This window comes from Balaenoptera ricei, chromosome 20, assembly GCF_028023285.1.
Source record: "Balaenoptera ricei isolate mBalRic1 chromosome 20, mBalRic1.hap2, whole genome shotgun sequence".
Classification (NCBI taxonomy): domain Eukaryota; kingdom Metazoa; phylum Chordata; class Mammalia; order Artiodactyla; family Balaenopteridae; genus Balaenoptera; species Balaenoptera ricei.
In genome coordinates this window covers 7,803,161-7,826,893 of record NC_082658.1, presented here as the reverse complement: position 1 = coordinate 7,826,893, position 23,733 = coordinate 7,803,161, and the positions used below count along the sequence as shown (strand labels likewise).

Genomic DNA, 23,733 nt, shown 5'->3' with positions numbered 1-23,733 from the left:
GCTGCTTCCCACACCCCTCACCTCTGCTTCCTGAGGGTGTCAGAGGCCCTGCGATCCACTGGCTGAAGACGGGTGCAGAAGAAAAGCAGGCAGTGGGCCCTGGCTGCTCCCACAGGCCTCTTGAAAGAAATTTGCCAGCCCTGGGCATTGGCCCCTTGCCGGCTGTTCACAGGCTCCTGGCCTCCAAATGCTTTGAATAAGAAGCCTTGTCAGGTGGGGGCAAAGGCAGGTCTCAAAGATCTCTGGGCACGCCCCCTGCTCAGGACCCAGAAAGCTCCTGAGTGCTTGCTTGGATGGTTAGGGTGTTTCTCCTATCTAAAGGCAAAGACTGCCTAGTAGCCAGTCAAGAGATCAATGCACCTTTTCCAGCAAGAGAAACTTCACATATTACCACGCAGAAGACATAATATGCTTGCTGCATCGAAGGGAGAGGACGCCCCGCCTCAAAATTAGGCCAGCTCCTTTGGGAAGAAAGAGTTTAACCCTCCTCCAACTCACGCTGGCCCAGCACACACTACCCCAGGGCAGGTGGGTTAGCGGTCAGGATCCTTCCGTGCTCAGCTGCCGGGGGACCACCTCTCAAAAGTGAGGTTCCAGAACAGTTGGGACCTGCAAACAAGGAACTCTCCCCAGTAGAGGGCTGACACCAAGAGGGGATTCCAAGTGCAGTTGAAGCTTGCTTTGAGTTTCCATTAAAGGGGGTAGGAAGGAACCACTGTTTTTTGGTCTCTGTCTCTTGGTAACCAGAAATTTCCACCTCACTGTTTACCTTAAAAGAACCAAAATTAGGCATAACCTAGAGAAGGGAGACATCCTAATCCGGCAAGTGCCTGAAACTCAGCTCAAGGAAAAAGTGCAGCAGGGCCCCTTGGGTCAGGAGAGAGCATTTAATGAGCACTAGCTGTGTGCCCCGTGCTCATTGCCAGGCACTACCATGTGCGGTCCTGTTCCATTTAATCGCCAAAACCCCTGGGAGGTAGATAACAACAACCCTTGTTGTTGTTAGTATTTGCATGAGATTTTCAGATGAGGGGCTCCGAAGAGGTTCCTGTGGTGGCCCTCAGCCAGGAGGAGGCCTGGAGGCCCGACGGGTTTCCCAGATTCCCTGCACGGGAGCTGCTGGACTGAGGATCTAGGGAAGCAGGATGGAGGTCCCAGAGAGTTGCTGGACCCCAGCTCCCAGCCTGGGGTGGTAAAAGGCAGGCAGGGGTGGCTCGGAGTTGACAGGGGCCGAGCACCGGAATGGGAAGCCAAGCCCGCAGCCGTCGGCGCAGGGTGGAGCGGGCGCGCTGGGAGTGGCGGTTGGTCGGGGCGGAAGAAGGGCTGTCAAGTTCGTCTTCCCAGGCGGGTCATGGCTCCGCCCGCCGCACCCGCACCCGGGCGCCGGCGGTCCCTTTAAGAGGCCCCGGCCTTCCGCCCGCGCGCCTAGGGCCGCCCGCCGCCGCCATGGCTTCGCAGAGTATGGAGGACTGGCTGACCTGTGCCATCTGCCTGGGGCTCTACCAGGACCCGGTGACGCTGCTCTGCGGCCACAACTTCTGCTGGGCCTGTATCCGGGACTGCTGGGGCCGCTGGGAGAAGGTGTGCCCCGAGTGCCGGGCGCCCTTCCCCGACAGCGCCGAGCTGCGCCGCAACGTGGCTCTGAGCGGCGTGCTGGAGGAGCTGCGCGCCCGGCCGGCGCCCGGCCCCGGCCCCGACCCCGGCCCCGGCCCCGACCCCGGCCCCGGCCCCGGCCCCGGCCCCGGCGCGTGCTGCCCCCGGCACGGGAGGCCGCTCGAACTTTTCTGCCGCACCGAGGGCCTCTGCGTGTGCAGCGTGTGTACCGTGCGCGAGTGTCGCCTCCACGAGCGGACGCTGCTGGACGCGGAGCGCCGGGAGCGCGAGGTGACCCTCGGGGGACCCCGCCCTGCTCTCTGCACCCGGGCGGGGCTGGCAGCTTCAGCAGCTTCGCTTGGCCCTGTTTTTATTCTGGGTTGAAAGGAGGTGGTGGTCAGAAAACAGATGCTTGAAAGAGATGTTAGAGCTGGTGACGGGTCCAGGGTGAAGTTACAGGGGTGAGTGGCTGAGATGGAATGAGGAGGTCAAGGAGCCCAGAGCCAGAATGTTGGAGGATAATCCCTGTGGCTGCTGAAGGCACAGAGTAAGGACAGGATGTTACTGCTCGTGGGGCCTAAGACCTTGCACTAAGCATCGAAGTTTGCAGTGGAGGCCAGCGGAGGGCAGCAACAAGGAGAGAGGGAGGAACTGGTGGTACAGCCGGCCAGATGCACTGCAGGAGCTAGAATTTGGCTAGAGAGAGGGGAAGTGACGCTGGGGTGTGAGGGGCTGGGTGTGTGCCCTTGGGGGAGAGTCAGGGTGAACCAGAAAAATCTGCCCTGCCCCCTCCTACCTTCAGCATGTTTTACTGTGCTGGAGGCGGTGAGGCCTGAACAGAGGCACAAGCGTTGCACTTAGGAAGACCTGATTACTTTGGCCAAGTTGGCAGCTTCTCTGACCCGTTTCCTCGTCTGTGAATCGGGGATAATATCAGTCCTTCTGTCAAAGTGTTGCTGGGACGAGAAGAATCAAGATAGGCTCTTGACCTGATACAGGGAACCAAATCCTAGCAGGTGCGCAGTCCTGAACTACGAGAGTACAGCATTTTGATCCTCGAGGAGACCAGACAGGTCACAACCAAATAGGGGTGCCCCCTTCCCCCTCATGTCCAAAGCTGGGCCTGAGGACTGGCCAGGCATTTGGAAGAACCCACCTTATACCTGCGCTGCACCGCCCACCTGTCAAAAAGCTTTGGTGCTTTGGGTCGTCGCCCCTTCCGCACAAGGCTGCCTAAGCTCCCATTTATTGACTTGGCGTAGTGGGGGCTGCTCCGCCCCAGGTTGCTCGTCTTCAGCCCAAGGCCTCTGCGCCACCCGTGCACCACGCTGCTCCCGGTGGGGAAGGGGCTTTGTCCAGGCCTCCCTGGGACTCTGACCCAGTTCTCCCGGGGCTTACACCCAGGCTGGTGCTCTGCGTGCTGGCCTCACCTGGGGTGGCATGAGGAGGGGTTGCCCAGCATGTGCAGGTGTTTCGACTGGCTGGGGGGGGACTTCACAGCCGGTCCTGGCCCCCCCTTGTCACTTGTCCCCCGGTGGGCACCACAGGCCCAGCTGAGAGCCACACTGGAGGTCGCCCAGCAGCAGGCCACCCAGGCTGAGAGCCAGCTACAGGAGCTGCAGCAGCGAAGCAGCCAGATCCAGGTATACGGCCTGTCTGTTCCACGCCCCCCATGTCCTTATGCTGTGTCCTTCAAGCAGCCACCGGCTGGTCCCTGGGACACTGGGCAGTAGGTGTAAGCTGCCTTGAAAATGCCTCCTGGCAGCAGGAAAGGAAGGGCTGAATGGGGGGAGAGATTCCAGGGACCGTGGCTCCCCACATCCCCACCCCTCAGGCCAGCGGGCAGCCCAGGGCCCTGGCTACCCTCGACGACTCCTGTGCCCACCCAGAGCTCAGCCTGCACGCTGACCTCCGTGATCTCTGGCAAGTTCGACCGCCTGCTGCAGGCCCTGGAGATGCAGCGGGACTTGGCTCTGAGGGACATCGAGGTGGCCAAGACACAGGCGCTGGAACAGGCCCGGGACGAGAAACAGCGACTGCAGGGCCACCTGGAGGCTTTGTCTTGCTGTGACCACAGGATTCGCAACCTCCTGGAGCAACTGGATGACCGGACCTTCCTCCAGGTACCGGGCCTTGGGGCGGCAGGGTGGGGGACCAGTGTGCCTGCCCCTCGTGCCCCGGCTTACTGCAGCTGTCCCCGGGGCTCAGGAATCACAGCTCCTGGCGCCCCCAGGCCCTCTAGGGCCACTGACTCTCCCGCCTTGGGACGAAGATCAGCAGCTTGGTGGCCTGAAGGAGTCACTGAGCCAGCTGTGTGCCCTCCTCCTGGAAGAGGGGGGCCACCCCGGAGCACCAGCCGAGGCTGCTGACTTGGGCTCCATGGGTAAGGCTGACCCCAGATCTCTCTCTACCCCTCTGGGCCCAGCTGTTCTTCCCACTGGGGTGGTAATGGAGTCAAGGCCCAGCCCCCCATGAGCTCCCCTCCAGATCACTCCCCTAAAACACTGCTTTGCCCCCTAGAGGCCCCAGGTCCCCTGGCACCAGTCCCGAGCCTCATTTGTCCACGGAGGAGGAAACTCTGGCAGAGTAAGAAGGCCCATCGAATGTGTGTGTGCACCTGTGTGAGCGTGTGCGTGTGCGTGCATTGTGCGTACACGTGGGTCTGTGTGTGTACACGTGTGCACTGTGCGCACGTGTGTGTGCGGGGCACGTGCTGGGACTGTTCTGTACAGGAAGTCTGTTTCACTCCCCTGCCTGGGGCTAGCCTCGCCCCCCTGCACACCTGTTGCAGGATGTACACCTCTCACATGTGCAGCCAGCATAGTGTTTAAGGAGATTCTGGGCACACAAATCTGGGATCGATCACAGTACTTCCACTTACTACGAAGTTAGGTGACCTTTCTGAACCTCCGTTTTCTCATCTGTGAAACGAGGCTGATGGAAGGTTCCACCTCAGGGGTTGCACGGAGGGTCGGATGCTGAGACGATGTCCACGTTAGCTCAGCTCGCAGTCGCCCCGGCAGATGTCCAGCGATCTGCCCGTGGAGCTTCAGTTGCTGTCTCTCCCCTCTGGGGACAGGATGGTGGCCAGGCACAGGCACCCTTGCCCGCTCACCTTCCGTCCATCTCCGCCCAACAGATTATCGCAACCTGACCTTCGACCCCGTCAGCGCCAACCGTCACTTCTGCCTGTCTCAGCAGGACCGGCGGGTAAAGCACTGTCGCAAGCCCCAGGGCCCAGATGGGCCGGGCAGCTTCGAGCTCTGGCAGGTGCAGTGTGCCCAGAGCTTCCAGGCCGGGCGGCACTACTGGGAGGTGCGTGCGTCCAGCCACTCGGTGACGCTGGGCGTCGCCTACTCGGAACTGACGAGGCGCAAGCTGGGGCCCCACACGGACAACATCGGCCGCGGGCCCAGCTCCTGGGGGCTCTGCATTCAGGAGGACAGCGCCCAGGCCTGGCACAACGGGGAGGCCCGGCGCCTCCCAGGGGTATCAGGGCGGCTCCTGGGCGTGGATTTGGACCTGACCTCTGGCTGCCTCACCTTCTACAGCCTGGAGCCCGAGACCCAATCCTTGTATACCTTCCATGCCATCTTCACCCGGCCCCTCTACCCCGTATTCTGGCTCCTCGAGGGTAGGACCCTGACCCTGTGCCATCGGCCCGAGGCCAAGCTCCCTCCAGGGCTCCAGGAAGAGGCCTCAGGGCTCAGCTGAGGAAGGCACGGGATGGAGCTCGGGGTCAGGACCAGGTGCCACCAGGCCTGTGGGCCCAAGAACTGCCCCAGCCCCGGGCCTGGGGGCCTGAGGCCACAGCTCTAACGGGACCGGTCGTTGGCCGGAAGACCGAGTCAGGACCAGGCACTTGGAGAGAGAGGTGGGTGGAGCCTCCAAACTGGAGTTTACCTTTCCAGCCTCTCTGAAGGGGACAGGGGCTAAAGGAAGTAAAATGGGAGCCCAGTTCTAGGCACTGCCTGGACCTCAGAGGCTAGTGCAGTGCCCAGGGCTCCTGGTCCTTTAGGAGAGCGAGTGTGGTACGGGACACACCACAGAGTGGGACAGACAAAATCATACATGCAACAGCCCCAGTGTAGACCGAGGAACAAACGATTCCTAGAGGAAATCTTGGGAAAATTGACATTTACCTTTTCCCTCCTCATCTTTCTCTCTTTTCTTTTGTTATTTTCCTTAACATTTGGTATATTTTGGTCTTTTTCTCTTCTACTTTGTACATCCTTGTGATCGTATTCTATAAACAATTGTGTTTTCTGCGTGTTTTATTTAACAAGCATTTTTCACATTGTTAAAAACTTTTCTCTGAATGACTACAGTATAGACAGTCATTCTAATGACGAAGACAAATTCTAATCAGAATTTGTTTACCCATTATTGGACATTCAAAACGTTTTATTTGAGGGCTGTAAAAATATGGCCGTGATGACTATTTTTGAACAGGAAGCTTTGGCCATATTTATTGTTATGTACATAGGCGACATTTCCTAAAGAGGAATTGCTCAACAGAGAAACAATGAACACTTGAAGATTTTTTATTTTTGTACAAAGGACCAAAATAAAGGAACCTTGAGTCAGGCCAGCTAGGGCCCCTGCCCCCCATCCCACCAGGCCAGCTGTTGTGGCAGAGCCTCAGCCGCCGTCTTCCCCACCTCATCCCCAGCCGGGGTGTGGGGATTAAGCACAGTCATTCGTGTAGGTGCCAGCACACTGCCGACTCCTTTTATTTTGGTTTTTGCTCTTCAGAACATGTTTCCGCGAAGATCCTTGTACATGTTTTTGCTTGTGTTTCTGGAAGTGAGGGTGCTGGGCCATAGGGGAGCAGTAGTTTTGTACTTGAAATGTTCCACTTCTTGATCTGGGTGGTGGTTCCAAGCGTGTTTGCTGTATAACTTTTCCCACTGCACACACACGTTTTATATACTCATGTGTAAGTATCTGACAATAAAAGTTTTATTAAAGGATAACACTCCAAAAATTAAAAAATATTTTTATATTTATATAAAGTGTACCTCCCTCCCCACATGGTAACCTGGCCCCGGCTGCTGCCACGGTTGCAAACTCCATCTTGCGGCCTCACTCCTCAGCCGTGTGGCTCTCTGTTCAAGGGCAGGGCCAGGCCTCTGATTGGTGCAGCCTGGGCAAGGAGCTTCCAGTAAGATTCCTAAGGTGGGGAGGTCCCCAAACACGGGAAGGAGGTTGTGACACTGGGCAGCCAGCCCGACAGTGTGACAGCTGGGTTAACAGCAGGAGCTGAAAGGCCTGGCAGGGCGGGATGCAGGATTGGGCTGGCCAGGTAGCCATCATCGCTGGCTGTCCCGGCATACAGATTCTAACTGTCCCTCATGATCCCAGAGCCCCGACACCCGACACAAGTGTCCAGCTAGCCGAGCCCACATTCTGAAAGGGGCAGAGAAAGGAAGAACAGCCCCTTTTCTGCTTCCGTGGTGGGAAGTGTCTTGGGTCATTTATTCTGTGGCTTTACTTTTTTATTGGGTTGTTAGTCCTTTCCATGTTGTCCTGTGGGAAGGTTCTATATTGTGATCATTAACCTTTGTTTACATGTGACACTACTGCCATTTTTCTTTTTTTTTTTTTTTTTTTTTGCCGTGATGCTTGTGGGATCTTAGTTCCCCGACCAGGGATCAAACCTGGGCCCCCACAGTGCAAGCACTGAGTCTTAACCACTGGACCACCAGGGAAGTCCCTATTTTTATAGAGTGCTATGGAGAAGTGCTTCCCAAGTAGGTCTGGAGGCAAGCATTGACAGATCTCCTGGACAGCTACTTCAGATTAAATTCGCTGGGTCCTCCTGATTCTAACAGGACTCTCCGCCTCCTCTCCAGGAAAAATGCCTTGGTGTAGAGGGAGAAAGAAGCATGGGCTTTGGGGTGTAACTTTTATAAAGAGGACACATTTGATGAGCCTAGGGGTGTTTCCAGCACCTCTGCCCCACTCCTCACAGTTTCTGGGCGTCTGTGAGGCAGAATCAGCAAGGTGGGCGCAGGGACAGAAAAAGAACAGGGGAGGGCGGGAGAGATTTTAAAAGACAGGGGCCTCTGGGCCAGTGGAGTTGGAGGGAGTTGGATTGGAGGCCAGAGAGGGGAAGGGTAAAGAGAGTAAGAGGCTGCTCTTGCCCAGTCAGGAAGGGATGGAAGGGAGCAGCGTGGTGACAATAGGAAATGTGGCTTCAAGTAACACGGGGCTGGAAGCTAGAAGACAATGGAACCAGGCCTTTGAGACTCTGAGGGGGAAAGATTTCCATTTAGAATCCCATACACGGGACTTCCCTGGTGGTCCAGTGGTTGAGAATCCGCCTTCCAATGCAGGGGACGTGGGTTCAATCCCTCGTCGGGGAACTAAGATCCCACATGCTACGGGGCAATTAAGTCCGCGCACCACAACAAAAGATCCCACATGCCACAAGAAAGACCCGACGCAGCCATAAATAAATAAATAAATATTAGAATTCCATACCCAGCCAAACTGTCAATCATGGGCAAAGCCTGAACCAAGACATTTGCAGACACTTTCGCATCTGTTCCCAGGAAGCCCCCAGAGCATCCACTTTTCAAAAATAAATCAATGAAGGGAACGGGAGACCTGGGATCCAAGCAACGGGGAGCTCAACACAAAGGAGAAGTGATAAAGAATCAAAATTTCCAGAAATACGAGCACAGACATTCACATATTCAAGGCTTATAAGCACGTGCTTTAGAGACGAGGAGGTAAGTGCTGGAAGAGATGGTTAAGAGTCGAACCTGGTTGTCCATGGGAGCAAGAATCTGGAGGAGGTGGGACATGGGACTGCCAGCTTTTGTTATAAGCCTCATTAAATTGTTTAGTTTTTAGATACTCTAACTATAGTACTTTGAAATAAACACAAGTGTTTTAAAGCACATCAGTAGCATAAAGAAGAAGTGCTACTGTGGGACATGGCTTGGATCCCATTTCCATTTTTTTTTCAGAGATGCAAGCAAAGCTAGGCGTGGCTTGCTAAGTACTATCATTTGCTCAACTGCTTTTGCTTGTTTGTTTTTGTTTCTGTTTGACTTTTTTTGTTTTGTTTTGTTTTTTGGTAAGCAGTACTGCAGCCAGACAAGATCATTTATGATATGAGGTTTAGGATTACTTTCAGGTTGCACCTTCTGGGTTTAAATTCCACCTCCTCCACAGGACTAGTTATGTGACCTCTGGCAAGATATGTAACCTATTGGAATTCTATTTCCCCTCCTTCATGACAGTCCTGGCAAGGGCAGAGTGAGATGCAGGCGTCAGCAGAGTGTCAGTTACCCTTTCCCCTTAAGAGCCAATTCATTTCAAGAATAATGAATATATTGGGCAACTTAAAGCTACTGTAATGGAAATGAAGTATCAAAATGCCGCCACCCTGGCAAATCACATCTCCAAGCTTTCCTGAGGGAGCACATCTTCCTGAACAGGCTGTGGGGTGGGGAGCAGAGGGCTGGCTGGGACTCATCCCTGAGCACCCCCAAACCTGAGTGGCACCCTTCTTTCCCCTCCAGAACCAGGCGGGTCTGTGGTCTCAGCAAGCCCAGGCATCCTGGCTGCCAAGCTGCCGAGCAGGGTGGCGCTGATGCCTGAGCCTCTGAACCATTGCTGGGTCTTGGCAAACAAGGGACAGTCAAGATCAAGTGCTCCTTGTGGAAACCAACTTATGGAACTCATTACCCGCCTTCCTGCCAAACTAGGCACACCCAGCCTGGTTCCCTCTGCTGCTCTGCCCAGAAGATCTTTTCCCACCCTAGTTTCTGCATGCCTGAGCCCTAGCAGTCTGTGAAAGCCCAACTCAAATGCTACTTCCTCCATGCAGGCCTCCATGGTTTCCTGCCCTCCCCCCACTTCCCACAAATCCCCCAGGAGTGGATCCCACCTCTCTTAATACATAATAGATCTTAGTTTTCTTCTCTCTTTCCAGGAGGCTCTGCATAGCATCTTTCTAAATAAGACTTTTTTTTTGGGGGGGTGGGGTGCTGTGCTGCAGGATCTTAGCTCCCCAACCAGGGATTGAACCCAGGCCATGGCAATGAAACTGCCAAGTCCTAACCACTGGACTGCCAGGGAATTTTCCCTAAATTAGACATTTTTAACCCAGGGTCTTAGGGGGGAAATTGTCTTTATTTTCACTGTCCTCTAACGGAAATTTAGCATTTCTATTACAAATGGAGAAAACACACTGCAGTGATGTTAGCAACAGCTGTGACTTGTCACCAATAGAAATTACAGATTTTTTTCAAAAAATACCTAGAGACAAATTACAATGAAAACACGATGATCCAAAACCTATGGGATCCAGCAAAAGCAGTTCTAAGAGGGAACTATATAGCAATACAAGCCTACCTCAAGAAACAAGAAAAATCTCAAATAAACAATCTAAACTTACACCTAAAGGAACTAGAGAAAGAAGAACAAACAAAACCCAAAGTTAGCAGAAGGAAAGAAATCATAAAGATCAGAGCAGAAATAAATGAAATAGAAACAAAGAAAACAATAGCAAAGATCAATAAACCTAAAAGCTGGTTCCTTGAGAAGATAAACAAAATTGATAAACCATTAGCTAGACTCATCAAGAAAAAAAGGGAAAAGACTCAAATCAACAGAATTAGAAATGAAAAAGGAGAAGTTACAACAGACACTGCAGAAATACAAAGCATCCTAAGAGACTACTACAAGCAACTCTATGCCAATAAAATGGACAACCTGGAAGAAATGGACAAATTCTTAGAAAGGTATAACCTTCCAAGACTGAACCAGGAAGAAATAGAAAATATGAACAGACCAATCACAAGTAATGAAATTGAAACTGTGATTAAAAATCTTCCAACAAACAAAAGTCCAGGACCAGATGGCTTCAAAGGTGAAATCTATCAAACATTTAGAGAAGAGCTAACACCCATCCTTCTCAAACTCTTCCAAAAAAATTGCAGAGGAAGGAACACTCCCAAACTCATTCTATGAGGCCACCATCACCCTGATACCAAAACCAGACAAAGATACTACAAAAAACAGAAAATTACAGACCAATATCATTGATGAATATAGATGCAAAAATCCTCAACAAAATACTAGCAAACAGAATCCAGCAACACATTAAAAGGATCATACACCATGATAAAGTGGGATTTATCCCAGGGATGCAAGGATTCTTCAATATACGCAAATCAATCAATGTGATACACCATATTAACAAATTGAAGAAGAAAAACCATGACCATCTCAATAAATGCAGAAAAAGCTTTTGACAAAATTCAACACCCATTTATGATAAAAACTCTCCAGAAAGTGGGCATAGAGGGAACCTACCTCAACATAATAAAGGCCATATACGACGAACCCACAGCAAACATCATTCTCAATGGTGAAAAACTGAAAGCATTTCCTCTAAGATCAGGAACAAGACAAGGATGTCCACTCTCGCCACTATTATTCAACATAGTTTTGGAAGTCCTAGCCACAGCAATCAGAGAAGAAAAAGAAATAAAAGGAATACAAATTGGAAAAGAAGAAGTAAAACAGTCACTGTTTGCTGATGACATGATACTATACATAGAGAATCCTAAAAATGCCACCAGAAAACTACTAGAGCTAATCAATGAATTTGGTAAAGTTGCAGGATATAAAATTAATGCACAGAAATCTCTTGCATTCCTATACACTAATGATGAAAAATCTGAAAGAGAAATTATGGAAACACTCCCATTTACCATTGCAACAAAAAGAATAAAATACCTAGGAATAAACCTACCTAGGGAGACAAAAGACCTGTATGCAGAAAACTATAAGACACTGATGAAAGAAATTAAAGATGATACCAACAGAAGGAGAGATATACCATGCTCTTGGATTGGAAGAATCAATATTGTGAAAATGACTATACTACCCAAAGCAATCTACAGATTCAATGCAATCCCTATCAAATTACCAATGGCATTTTTTACGGAACTAGAACAAAAAATCTTAGAATTTGTATGGAGACACAAAAGACCCCGAATAGCCAAAGCAGTCTTGAGGGAAAAAAACGGAGGTGGAGGAATCAGACTCCCTGACTTCAGACTATACTACAAAGCTACAGTAATCAAGACAATATGGTACTGGCACAAAAACAGAAATATAGATCAATGGAACAGGATAGAAAGCCCAGATATAAACCCGCACACCTATGGTCAACTAATCTGTGACAAAGGAGGCAAGGATATACAATGGAGAAAAGACAGTCTCTTCAATAAGTGGTGCTGGGAAAACTGGACAGCTACATGTAAAAGAATGAAATTAGAACACTCCCTAACACCATACATAAAAATAAACTCAAAATGGATTAGACACCTAAATGTAAGACCAGACACTATAAAACTCTTAGAGGAAAACATAGGAAGAACACTCTTTGACATAAATCACAGCAAGATCTTTTTTGATCCACCTCCTAGAGTAATGGAAATAAAAACAAAAATAAACAAATGGGACCTAATGAAACTTAAAAGCTTTTGCACAGTAAAGGAAACCATAAACAAGACGAAAAGACAACCCTCAGAATGGGAGAAAATAGTTGCAAACGAATCAACGGACAAAGGATTAATCTCCAAAATATATAAACAGCTCATGCAGCTCAATATTAAAGAAACAAACAACCCAATCCAAACATGGGCAGAAGACCTAAATAGACATTTCTCCAAAGAAGACATACAGATGGCCAAGAAGCACATGAAAAGCTGCTCAACATCACTAATTATTAGAGAAATGCAAATCTAAACTACAATGAGGTATCACCTCACACCAGTTAGAATGGGCATCATCAGAAAATCTACAAACAACAAATGTTGGAGAGGGTGTGGAGAAAAGGGAACCCTCTTGCACTGTTGGTGGGAATGTAAATTGATACAGCCACTATGGAGAACAGTATGGAGGTTCCTTAAAAAACTAAAAATAGAATTACCATATGATCCAGCAGTCCCACTACTGGGCATATACCCAGAGAAAACCATAATTCAAAAAGACACATGCCCCCCAATGTTCATTGCAGCACTATTTACAATAGCCAGGTCATGGAAGCAACCTAAATGCCCATCGACAGACTAATGGATAAAGAAGTTGTGGTACATATATACAATGGAATATTACTCAGCCATAAAAAGGAACGAAATTGAGTCATTTGTTGAGACCTGGATGGATCTAGAGATTGTCATACAGAGTGAAGTAAGTCAGAAAGAGAAAAACAAATATCGTATGTTAGCGCATATATGTGGAACCTAGAAAAATGGTACAGATGAACTGGTTTGCAGGGCAGAAGTTGAGACACAGATGTAGAGAACAGACGTATGGACACCAAGGGGGGAAGTGGCGAGGGGGGTGGTGGTGGGATGAATTGGAAGATTGGGATTGACATGTGTACAGTAATATGTGTAAAATAGATAACTAACAAGAACCTTCTGTATAAAAAATAAATAAAATAAAATTCAAAAATTCAAAAAAAAAAGAAGTTACAGATTTTTCATAGCACATTACAGAGGTGACAGAGAACTTGAAATATGTTTACATTCATCACTATTTCAAAAATACAGTAATTCTTAGGCCTCCATCAGATCTTGTTATTTGTTCTTGTGTTAAAGAAACACATATATAACTTTATCGCAAATTTGTTTTCTTTATATTTTGAACCTGTATTTCAATGTAATTGGTTGCCATGGAACCTTCTGCATTTTATTTTGTGCATTTAAAAGCATTATTCTGCTACCATACGACCCAGCAATCCCACTACTGGGCATATACCCTGAGAAAACCATAATTCAAAAAGAGTCATGTACCAAAATGTTCATTGCAGCTCTATGTACAATAGCCAGGACATGGAAGCAACCTAAGTGTCCATCATCGGATGAATGGATAAAGAAGATGTGGCACATATATACAATGGAATATTACTCAGCCATAAAAAGAAATGAAATGGAGGTATTTGTAATGAGGTGGATGGAGTTAGAGTCTGTCATACAGAGTGAAGTCAGAAAGAGAAAAACAAATACAGTATGCTAACACATATATATGGAATCTAAGGAAAAAAAAAAAAAAGGTCATGAAGAACTTAGTGGCAAGATGGGAATAAAGACACAGACCTACTAAAGAATGGACTTGAGGATATGGGGAGGGGGAGGGGTGAGATGTGACAGGGTGAGAGAGTGTCATGGACATATATACACTACCAAATGTAAAATAGATAGCTAGTGGGAAGCAGCCGCATAGCACAGGGAGATCAGCTCAGTGCTTTGTGACCGCCTGGGGGGGTGGGATGGGGAGGGTGGGAGGGAGGGAGATGCAGGAGGGAGGAGATATGGGAACGTGTGTATATGTGTAGCTGATTCACTTTGTTATAAAGCAGAAACTAACACACCATTGTGAAGCAATTATACTTCAATAAAGATGTTTTAAATAAATAAATAAATAAATAAATAAATAAATAAATAAATAAATAAATAAAAAAAAGCATTATTCTGGAAAGGCTTCTGAGACTACACCAGGCTTCAAGAGGGCCCCCGGCAGAGCAAGAAAGGCTAATCCCCACCTCTAGGTGGATCAATCCTCTCCACCACTTTATTCCTTCCACTTTGGCCTCTCATCAGCAGGAGGTCTGCAGGCCTCGGGGTAGGAAGCATTGCCCCAATTATTTTAGTTTTTTTTTTAAATGAACTTTTAATTTTAGAATAGTTACAAAGTTACAGAAAAGTTGCAAAGATCATTCAGAATTCCCATATACCTCCCTCCCAATTTCCCCTTCTGTTCACTTGGTGACTATGGTACATTTGTCACATTGAAAGAGCCAATATTGATACATTCTTATTAACTATATTCTATAATTTATTCGAATTGCCTTAGTTTCCCCTTAACATCCTTTTTCTCTCTCAGGAACATGTCCAGAATACACATTACATTTAGTTATCATGTCTCCTTGGGCTTCTCTTGGATGTGACAATTTTTCAGACTTTCCCTGCTTTTGTTTGATGACCTTGACAGTTTCAAGGGGTTCTGGTCAGGTGCTGTGTAGTCTGTGTCTTATTGGAATTTGTCTAAAGTTTTAATCATAATTAGAGTGGGGTTATGGGCTTTTGGGTAGGAAGACCACATCATACCAAGGGTACTTACTGCCGACATGACTTATCACTGTTGATGTTGACCTTGATCACCTGGCTGAGGTGGTTTTCATCAGGTTTCTCCATTGTAAAGTTACTCTTCTGCACCCTTTGGAAGAAAGTCACTATGCACCGTCTACACTTAAGGAGTGGGAAGCCATTCTCCACCTTGGAGTATTTACCAAAACTGTTTGGAATTCCTCTGAATGGGAAATTTGTCTATTCTCCCTCATTTATTTATTTATCCAGTCATTTATTTACACCAGCATGAACTCATGGATGTTTGTTTATTTTATACTTTGGGTTACAACCCAATGCTACTTTTGTTATTCTGTTGCCATTCTATTTTTTTTAATTTAACATTATCGAGGTATAGTTTACATATAATAAAATGCACCATTTTGAGTGCATAGTTGAACGAGTCTCAGCAAACGCCTCCACTTGGGGAACCCACACCCCTAGCCCCAGGCACACCACAGGAGTGTCGGTGGACCAGAACTGAATTCCCAGGACGATGGACCTGGAGGATGACATCAACTTCCCATTTCAAGTTTAGAGAAGCCCAAGTTTCCCACCCGGGTTAAATAGGGGCAAAAACATGCGCATATCAGCAGTTATTTTTCCCTACCTTCAGCAGCTCAGCAACTTTGCTTAAAGGTGCTGCGGAGGGGTCTGGAGCGCAAAGGTGCCTGCGGAACAAAGTGGGGTCACCCAGCCCCTCCGGAGCCCCTGGCTGGCCATGGGGTGGGGTAGTTTATGGGGGGTCATGGAGGAGTGAACTCCTTCCCTGCTTTCAGCGTGTCCCCCGCATTGCCTTCTCTGCCCTCTGCCCTCTCTCTCTCACAGCCCTTTTGTCCAGGAGCCCTTAGGGGTCAGACGGGGCCCAGAGGCCACCCCGCGCTGTCCGGGGGGCTGGGGCTGGGTGTCAGGGCCGGCGGGCGGGCCTGTGGCGCTGGGGGGCGGTCCGAGCCGGGGGGGGGGGCGGGCGGGGGCCGGATCCTTGGCCTCGGTCCCAGGGGCGGAGCCGCATCGCGAACAGTCCGGGTCCCTCCCAGACGGGAGCAGCACAGGCGGTGCCCCGCGACCGCGGAGCCATGGACGGCAGCGGCCCCTTCAGCTGCCCCATCTGCCTGGAGCCGCTCCGGGAGCCAGTGACGCTGCCCTGCGGCCACAACTTCTGCCTCGCCTGCCTGGGCGCGCTGTGGCCGCACCGCGGCGCGGGTGGCGCCGGCGGGCCGGGAGGCACGGCCCGCTGCCCGCTGTGCCAGGAGCCCTTCCCCGACGGCCTGCAGCTCCGCAAGAACCACACGCTGTCCGAGCTGCTGCAGCTCCGCCAGGGCTCGGGCCCGGGGCCCGGCCCCGGCCCCGGCCCGGCCCGGGCCCCCGAGCCGGTGGCGCCCAGTGCGCCGCCCAGCGCCCCGGAGCCGTCGGCTCCCTGCGCGCCGGAGCCGTGGCCGGCGGGCGAAGAGCCGGTGCGCTGCGACGCGTGCCCCGAGGGCGCCGCCCTACCCGCCGCGCTCTCCTGCCTCTCCTGCTTCGCCTCCTTCTGCCCCGCGCACCTAGGCCCGCACGAGCGCAGCCCCGCGCTGCGCGGACACCGCCTGGTGCCGCCGCTGCGCCGGCTGGAGGAGAGCCTGTGTCCGCGCCACCTGCGGCCGCTCGAGCGCTACTGCCGCGCGGAGCGAGTGTGCCTGTGTGAGGCCTGTGCCGCCCAGGAGCACCGGGGCCACGAGCTCGTGCCGCTGGAGGAGGAGCGCGCGCTCCAGGAGGTGGGGCGCGGGCGCGGCGGGCGGGCGACGGGCCTCGCGTGGCGGCCGAGGGCCGGGGACCCCTCACCCCATCCTTAATCCCCTCCTCTAACCTGAGGATTTTTGCGGTCCCTTCCAGCCCAGACGGTCTCCGCTCGCTGTGGGACATTCCGCTCGGGACGAGAATGGGGGTTGGAGGGACCCAGTGAGAACTCGAAAAAGATGGGCGGGCTGGGAGCCTGAGGCTGGAGCAGGGGCCTCGGGGTTTAAAGCAGCAGGGAGCCGGGTTAGGCCCACGTGATCCCAGGCGGCTGATTTCCGCCGCGCAGCTGCTGCGCCGGCCGAGCTCCTGCAGATCGCCGCTCAGATTTGCCTGGGCTGAGGGTTTGGATGGGTGTGGCAGGCGAAAGGAGTGCTGCAGAGGGTGGGCCGAGCACACAGACCGCTCTGTCCAGCTGTTCCGGGGGCCCGTGGTGGGAGCTTGTGCACGCTGTCCGGCCGGTTACCTCCGCCCGCAGTTTCCTTTGGCCCCCAGCCCGGTCTTGGCGCCTCTGCCTTGGGATTTTCCGTCTCTCCTGCCTGGAGTGGTGACTCATAAGACCCAGGGGATTTGCCCGGAATCCCTATTTTTCAGGCCTGGGCTGGGGGCACAGACTCTTTGGGGACAATGATCCCCGGGACAGCTGAATGCCATCTTGTGCAGGGCCACCTCCTCACTCTCTTTCTCTGCCCCTTCCCCACTGAAGGAAGTTCTCAAATGAATGTGAGCAACACTGAGGACCATAGATGGCCCTCTACTTGCTCACCAGTCAAAGAGGAGAGGCAGACAACCCACAGCTGGCCAGCCTGCCCTCTCCCTGGGCATTCGGGAATGGCACCAGCCTGGGCTTGAGGCACCTCTGGCATATCATGGCCACTCCCAGTCCGACCTATACCCAGATACCACTCCCTCCCAGGTCACCCCTCTCCTCCCCCCTTGGTGAGGCCTGGGACACCAGTGCAGGGTTGTGACCTCTGCCAGACCCCGTGCTCAAGGGTGTCGTTCACAGGCCGAGCAGCCCAAAGTCCTGAGCGCTGTGGAGGACCGCATGGACGAGCTGGGAGCGGGCATCGCACAGTCCCGGCGCACGGTGGCCCTCATCAAGGTCAGATCCTGTCCTAATCCCCGCCCCTGTTCACTCCTGCGGTAGGCTCCTGGCAGTGTGAGCTCTCAGCATGGTACCGTCCACTCTAAAGAAGCCCACGCTCGGGCTTCCCTGGTGGTGCAGTGGTTGAGAATCTGCCTGCCAATGCAGGGCACACGGGTTCCAGCCCTGGTCTGGGAAGATCCCACATGCCACGGAGCAACTGGGCCCGTGAGCCACAATTACTGAGCCTGCGCGTCTGGAGCCTGTGCTCCGCAACAAGAGAGGCCGCGATAGTGAGAGGCCCGCACACCGCGATGAAGAGTGGCCCCCGCTTGCCGCAACTAGAGAAAGCCCTCGCACAGAAACAAAGACCCAAAACACCCAAAAATAAATAAATAAATAAATAAAATTTAAAAAAGAAGCCCACGCTCAAGGCATTGTCTGGCTCCAGCGAGCACAAGTGTCTCCCCTGACCTGACATAGATCCAGGGCAGCTGGGGCTGGTGCTTCTGTCCCCCCGAGAGGGCAGGGTGGGAAAGTGAGGTCTGGGAAGTGACGTTCCTTGCCCTCATCACCGCCACCTCTGTCCTCCTGTGCAGAGTGCAGCCGTGGCAGAGCGGGAAAGGGTGAGCCGGCTGTTTGCCGAGGCTGCGGCCGTCCTGCAGGGGTTTCAGACAGAGGTGCTGGCCTTCATCGACGAGGGGGAGGCGACCCTGCTGGGCCGCTCCCAGGGCGACCTGCGGCGGCAGGAGGAACAGTGCAGCCGGCTCAGCCGGGCCCGCCGCAACCTCAGTCAGGTCCCTGAAGCCGACTCGGTCAGCTTCCTGCAGGTGAGGGCAGCTCTGCAGGCCAGAGAGGACACAGAAGGGGGTAGGCGGGAGGCGGAGGGAGAAGGCAGCGGGTGCCTGGGCTTCAGGGCTGTGCCAGCCTCCTGGCGGAGCGGTCTCACTCCAGCCAGGAGGAGCTGTGGCCAGCAGGGCCTTAATGGGCATTTGTCTGGCACAGGAGCTCCTGGCGCTCAGGCTGGCCCTGGAGGAGGGATGCGGCCCTGGGCCCGGGCCCCCAAGGGAGCTCAGCTTCACCAAGTCATCCCAGGCCGTGCAGGTGGTACGAGACGGCCTGGCTTCAGCCTGCACCAGCCAGTGGGAGCAGCTGCAGGGGCTGGGCAGCGACGAGGACGGGCTGCAGAAGCCAGGCACGGAAGGTGGGTGCCCCCCGCAAGTGACTCATCCTTCCCCAGACTCCCCGCACAGGCCCCCAGGCCTGGTGCCCGTTCAGGAGTGGAGGATGGAAACTGCCAGGCTCAGGGTGGGACCCAAAATCCTGCCAATGGCTGGAGCCACCACCCTGTAAGCACGAGTCAGCCCCTTTGGCCACAGCCCATGGGGCAGAGCAGGCCTCTCCTAGACCACCCTCTAGCTTCAGAAGGGCTGAGGCCCAGGGAGGAAGTGGAGCGGGGGCAGAGCCCAAGGACCAGGCATGTGTGTGAACACAGTGTACCATATTTGGGCGTGTGCCTGTCCCCAGGTGGGCTGGGGTGCTGGGAGGAAGGGGGAGGAGGGGAAGTTCAGTCACAGGTTCGGGGGGGGGGTCACCTTGCACAGCCGGGGAGACCCCCTCTGCACTGTCTCCTCTTCTGCAGCAGATGCTGAGTCCCAGGACCCCGAAAGCACCAACAGCCTGGAGAGTGAGGCTCCCAGGGATTACTTCCTCAAGTGTAAGTCGACACCTGGGCTCGCCCCGCTGCTCATACTGGGCCCTCCCAAGGCTGCTGGGCTGGGCCCTGGCGCATGAGGGCTTGGATTCCTGTCCCTCCTCATTCATGCTGGTGAACTAGGTCAGCTCATGCCGTGCTCCCCAGGGTGGCCTGGTTGCGGAGGGCCAGTTGCAGAGGAGGGGAGAGGCTGTGTTTGGGGAGGTGGGCCCCTAGGGGAGGGGCTGTCCCACCTGACCTTGGACCTGAGCCCTGCATCTCTCTCTGTCTGTTCCGTGGGAGCAGTTGCCTACATTGTGGACCTGGACAGCGACACGGCAGACAAGTTCCTGCAGCTGTTTGGAACCAAGGGTGTGAAGAGGGTGCTGTGTCCCATCAACTACCCCGAGTCTCCCACCCGCTTCACCCACTGCGAGCAGGTGCTGGGCGAGGGCGCCCTGGACCGGGGCACCTACTACTGGGAGGTGGAGATCATTGAGGGCTGGGTCAGCGTGGGAGTCATGGCCGAAGACTTCTCCCCGCAAGAGCCCTACGACCGGGGCCGGCTTGGACGCAATGCTCACTCCTGCTGCCTGCAGTGGAATGGACGCAGCTTCTCCGTCTGGTTCCACGGGCTGGAGGTGCTCCTGCCCCAGCCCTTCTCGCCCACCGTCGGGATCTGCCTGGAATATGCTGACCGAGCCCTGGCCTTCTACGCCGTGCGGGATGGCAAGATGAGCCTTCTGCGGAGGCTGAAGTCCTCCCGGGCCCGCCGGTGTGGCACCCCAGCCTCCCCGGTTGACCCCTTCCAGAGCCGCCTGGACAGCCACTTTGCGGAGCTCTTCACACACAGGCTCAAGCCCGCCTTCTTCCTGGAGAGCGTGGATGCCCATCTGCAGATCGGGCCCCTCAAGAAGTCCTGCATATCCGTGCTGAAGAGGAGGTGATGCAGGGGGCACGGGGCCTCCTCCCGCTGCTGTCCCAGCTCCTGGGAAGCTTGCTTCTCTGCACCCCTGCTTTGCCCCAGGGAAGACACCAGCCTTGGAGTCCCACACATTCCCCAGGCTTCTAATTTCTAGAGGCCTCCACCTTCCATATACAAGGTCTTCCACCTCTCAGGGAGGAGGCTGAGACCCTGTCCCCCTGCAGGCCTTGTTTCTGGGAGAAGGCACTGCAGCTTGGACAGCTCCAGGGTTACCCCGACCTTTCCTCTCCCAGGTTCTTGGGACAGTGCCTGGCACATAATAGGTGCTCAATAAACATTTGTCGAATGAATGACTCCCTTTTCTACCCTTCTCTCCACCCACCAAGAATTCCCAATACTTCTTATCTTTCAAGAGCAGGTCTTGAAAGGCAGGACAAGAGAACAAGCCCCTAGTCCCAGATTCCTATTGGGAGGGAGAACCCGGGCCCAGGAAGAGGAGGCTGAAATGGGGTGCCTACCCTTTGGGGCACACCTGCTCCCTGGTTCTGGACAGGAAGAGGCAGAGGTGGCTTCTCCCGGAGGGGTTCAGCCCCACAGTCATTCTGGCTGCCCGAGTGTTTGCTTTGGACAGCCTGGTTCCCATCCGCTATTTTCATCCTTGATGCCACAGCCTAGTTCTGGACCTGCCTAATGGTGTTTGTGCCCAGGATTAAATACAGACATCACAGCCCCCAAGAGCAGGGCATGACTCCTGGGCATGGGCAAGAAAGTTTGAGACCTAGAGCTTCTTTCATACACATACTTTCTCAGCCCATGAGAGATGTGGTTGGACTGACCCCCGGGTGCGGCTGGAGCGGAGAACATCTACACTAAAATGACCTGTGTCCTCCTTTGGAAGCTGCCTCCCATCTCCACACCAGCTGTGCGGCTGGAATGGTGCTTCGCCCCCACGCGGGGGAGACCCTGGGCCCTGGGCCCCAGCAGAACCTCCATCTCTCTCCCAAGAAGGCCCAGTGCCCCTGCCGCTCCAGAACCCCCATCCTAGCTTGGGATGCCCGCGTTCTGCTTTCAAGGGGAAGGCTTGCTCCCTGAGGCTACGAGGTGAGTGTGTTCCCAGGCCAGCCCCCTCCTCCTGGGGTCGTCTGTGACTCAGGTGCACCCCAGGGAGGGCCATGCCTGGAGAGCAGAGGCAGGCAAAGAGCCCAAGGTCCGGTGGGACAATGGGTGAGTTATGCAGCCAGACAGCAAGGCCATACAAGTCCTGCCCGGGCTGCCTCACCAGCTAAAAATAGCCCCTCCTACAGAGCCTGCTGGTGCCCCAGAAGCCAGGATGTTGTTTTTCCGGGCGGGGCCTGCTGGCTCCTGGGGCTCTGTGTTCTCAACACCGTTTCCTTGACAGCCAAGGGCCCCACCTCCCTGGGCCTGGGGCGGATGGGGGAGGCTGCTCCTGTCGCTGTCACAACGTGGACCAATGGGAGCCTCCCACCTTTCCCAGAGCCCCTCCCACCGCCCACCCTGGCACACCCCACCCCACACACTCCCCTTACCACACACTCCCCTTACAGAGAACCCTCGGGTCCCTGATCCTGCAGAGTCCTGGCATGTCACGGAACATGAGTCAGATGGACGAGGCCCCTGCACAGGACTGGCGCTTCCTGGTTGGAATTCGGGCCTGACTAGTCAACTCTGCAACAACAAAGTCCCTGCCACTTGCAGAGTGACTGCCAGCTTCCAAAGACTCATGGAACCTTGTGCATCTTTTTTTTATTTTTATTTTTGGCTGCGTTGGGTCTTCGTTGCTTCACGCGGGCTTTCTCTAGTTGCGGCGAACGGGGGCTACTCTTCCTTGCAGTGTGCGGGCTTCTCATTGCGGTGGTTTCTCTTGTTGCGGAGCACGGGCTCTAGGCACGTGGGCTTCAGTAGTTGTGGCACGTGGGCTCAGTAGTTGTGGCACGTGGGCTCAGTAGTTGTGGCTCACAGGCTCTAGAACACAGGTTCAGTAATTGTGGCACACGGGCTTAGTCGCTCTGAGGCATGTGGGATCTTCCCGGACCAGGGCTCGAACCTGTGTCCCCTGCATTGGCAGGCAGATTCTTAACCACTGCGCCACCAGGGAAGTCCTGAACCTTGTGCATCTTAATCTCACTTCCCAGTGTTAACAGATTTACAGCTCAAAGCAGGGGACTGGCTCACCCAGGGCTGCACAGCTGGCAAGGGGCTGACTGAGCTCGCCCCCGGGTTTCAGTGTTATCCCCAGAGTGGAGTGTTAGCTGCAACCCTGCACTTCCTCTGTGACTCTAGGAAAACACTAGAGCCGGAGAGATGGGGTGTATGTGAGAGTCTATGTGTTTTGGGGTGTATCTCTTTGCCTATGTGTGTGTTTGTGTGTCTATGTGTATCTATGTTATGTGTCTCTGTGTCTCTGTGTGTGTGTCTGTGCTTGTATGTTGTGTGTGCATTAGTGTATAGGTCTTCATGTCTGCCTGGGTGTATGTCTGTGTATTTGTGTGTGTGGATCCAGCCCAGTGACTTTTGAAACATGCTCTGAGGACACCTGGAGTTCTGAGGAGGTATAATGAGGCAGGGCAGGCTGGAGGGGTGGGAGGGGAAACCAGGGGTCGAGCCCCTCACCGTCCCTAACAACACTTTAATCAGAGCAGATTTTACCCAAGATGACTTGCAAAAAGAGAAGCTGTTAAAAAGACGAAAGGTTAGAAAACCATAGATCTAGTCCAAATCTTCTTTTACCACTACCGTTTCCAGATGAAGAAATTGAGGTATGTGCTTAAAAATGTCTAAACTCACACGCGCGTGCGCGCTGCTTCCCAAAGCTAAGCCTGTGTAAGAGCTGCCCTTGGCCCAGTTTCCACGGCCACCAGAGCCCTTCCTTCCAGAGCTGCCTGAGGATCTGTGATCTCCGACACTCCCGTCGGAGCCCCGCCAGTCGCAGACAATGGCAGTGTGTGAAGAATGTGAAGGGTCTTCTGAGGCTGTGCTGCTATTAGCTGAGTCTGGCTCCTTTGGGCCAGGCGGGGAGCCAACCGCTGCTTGAGCTTTGTTTCTGTGGGAAAATGAGCTCCGGAATTCCAAACGACAGACTGATCAATGGACTTAAGCATCACTCCCCTCTTGGCAACTACGGACGGCTGGGTCTCGTACCCCTCACCCCTCCCACCATCCCCCCCCAACCCCCAACTCCAGGAGGAAAGGGACAGACGCATTCTTTTCCCTCCCTCTCCTCCTCCTCCTCCGACCCACTCAGGGAACTCACAAAAGTGCCTTTCTTCACCTCCCCTCCTCCCAGGAACAGGGTGAGGCTGGACTGAGACTGTGGCTAAAAAGGAGGGCCTGGCCAGGAAGATGGGGCTGAACTGGGAGGGGCAGAGGTTTGCAGACAGCTCTACTGGTGCTGGGTTTTCTCCCCTGGGAAGAAAATAGCATTTAGCTGCAGGGTCTGTGACCCAGTCAGCCCCACACCCAACACACACATTCCCATTTGTTGCCA

The 23,733-nt window shown here is 53.5% G+C and overlaps 2 protein-coding genes and 1 long non-coding RNA gene across 5 annotated transcripts; 2 read left to right on the top strand and 1 right to left on the bottom strand.

Moving 5' to 3' along the window:
- The first annotated feature begins 23 nt into the window (after positions 1-23).
- On the top strand, positions 24-6,569 carry TRIM65 (tripartite motif containing 65). Of its 3 annotated transcripts, none has more exons than XM_059907391.1 (6): positions 24-1,884; positions 3,141-3,236; positions 3,540-3,716; positions 3,802-3,976; positions 4,114-4,179; positions 4,733-6,569. In XM_059907391.1, the coding sequence occupies exons 1-6, from the start codon at positions 1,243-1,245 to the stop codon at positions 5,305-5,307; spliced, it is 1,731 nt and encodes a 576-aa protein (XP_059763374.1). In that variant the 5' UTR covers positions 24-1,242; the 3' UTR covers positions 5,308-6,569. The 3 variants fall into 3 exon arrangements, with proteins under 3 accessions (XP_059763374.1, XP_059763373.1, XP_059763375.1); XM_059907390.1 differs by having other exon boundaries at positions 3,483-3,716; XM_059907392.1 differs by lacking the exon at positions 4,114-4,179 and having other exon boundaries at positions 3,483-3,716.
- LOC132355162 (uncharacterized) lies at positions 6,120-17,037 on the bottom strand. Its single transcript, XR_009499547.1, has 4 exons — positions 16,597-17,037; positions 15,364-15,424; positions 14,749-14,844; positions 6,120-6,540 (listed from the first exon to the last, which is right to left on the bottom strand). It is a non-coding gene; the product is annotated as an uncharacterized LOC132355162 (long non-coding RNA).
- TRIM47 (tripartite motif containing 47) lies at positions 15,768-20,578 on the top strand. Its single transcript, XM_059907389.1, has 6 exons — positions 15,768-16,504; positions 17,533-17,628; positions 18,210-18,440; positions 18,616-18,814; positions 19,253-19,327; positions 19,610-20,578. Exons 1-6 carry the CDS (start codon positions 15,830-15,832, stop codon positions 20,248-20,250), a joined length of 1,917 nt encoding a protein of 638 aa, XP_059763372.1. The 5' UTR covers positions 15,768-15,829; the 3' UTR covers positions 20,251-20,578.
- The last annotated feature ends 3,155 nt before the right edge of the window (positions 20,579-23,733 follow it).

Bases quoted from the DNA above. Each gene is read 5' to 3' on its own strand.
- TRIM65 (XM_059907390.1), top strand. From the start codon at position 1,243: ATGGGAAGCCAAGCCCGCAGCCGTCGGCGCAGGGTGGAGCGGGCGCGC. The intron at 1,885-3,140 runs GTGACCCTCGGG...TGGGCACCACAG, and splicing joins CGGAGCGCCGGGAGCGCGAG to GCCCAGCTGAGAGCCACACT. The intron at 3,977-4,113 runs GTAAGGCTGACC...TTTGCCCCCTAG, and splicing joins TGCTGACTTGGGCTCCATGG to AGGCCCCAGGTCCCCTGGCA.
- TRIM47 (XM_059907389.1), top strand. From the start codon at position 15,830: ATGGACGGCAGCGGCCCCTTCAGCTGCCCCATCTGCCTGGAGCCGCTC. The intron at 18,815-19,252 runs GTGGGTGCCCCC...CCTCTTCTGCAG, and splicing joins GCAGAAGCCAGGCACGGAAG to CAGATGCTGAGTCCCAGGAC. The intron at 19,328-19,609 runs GTAAGTCGACAC...CCGTGGGAGCAG, and splicing joins CAGGGATTACTTCCTCAAGT to TTGCCTACATTGTGGACCTG.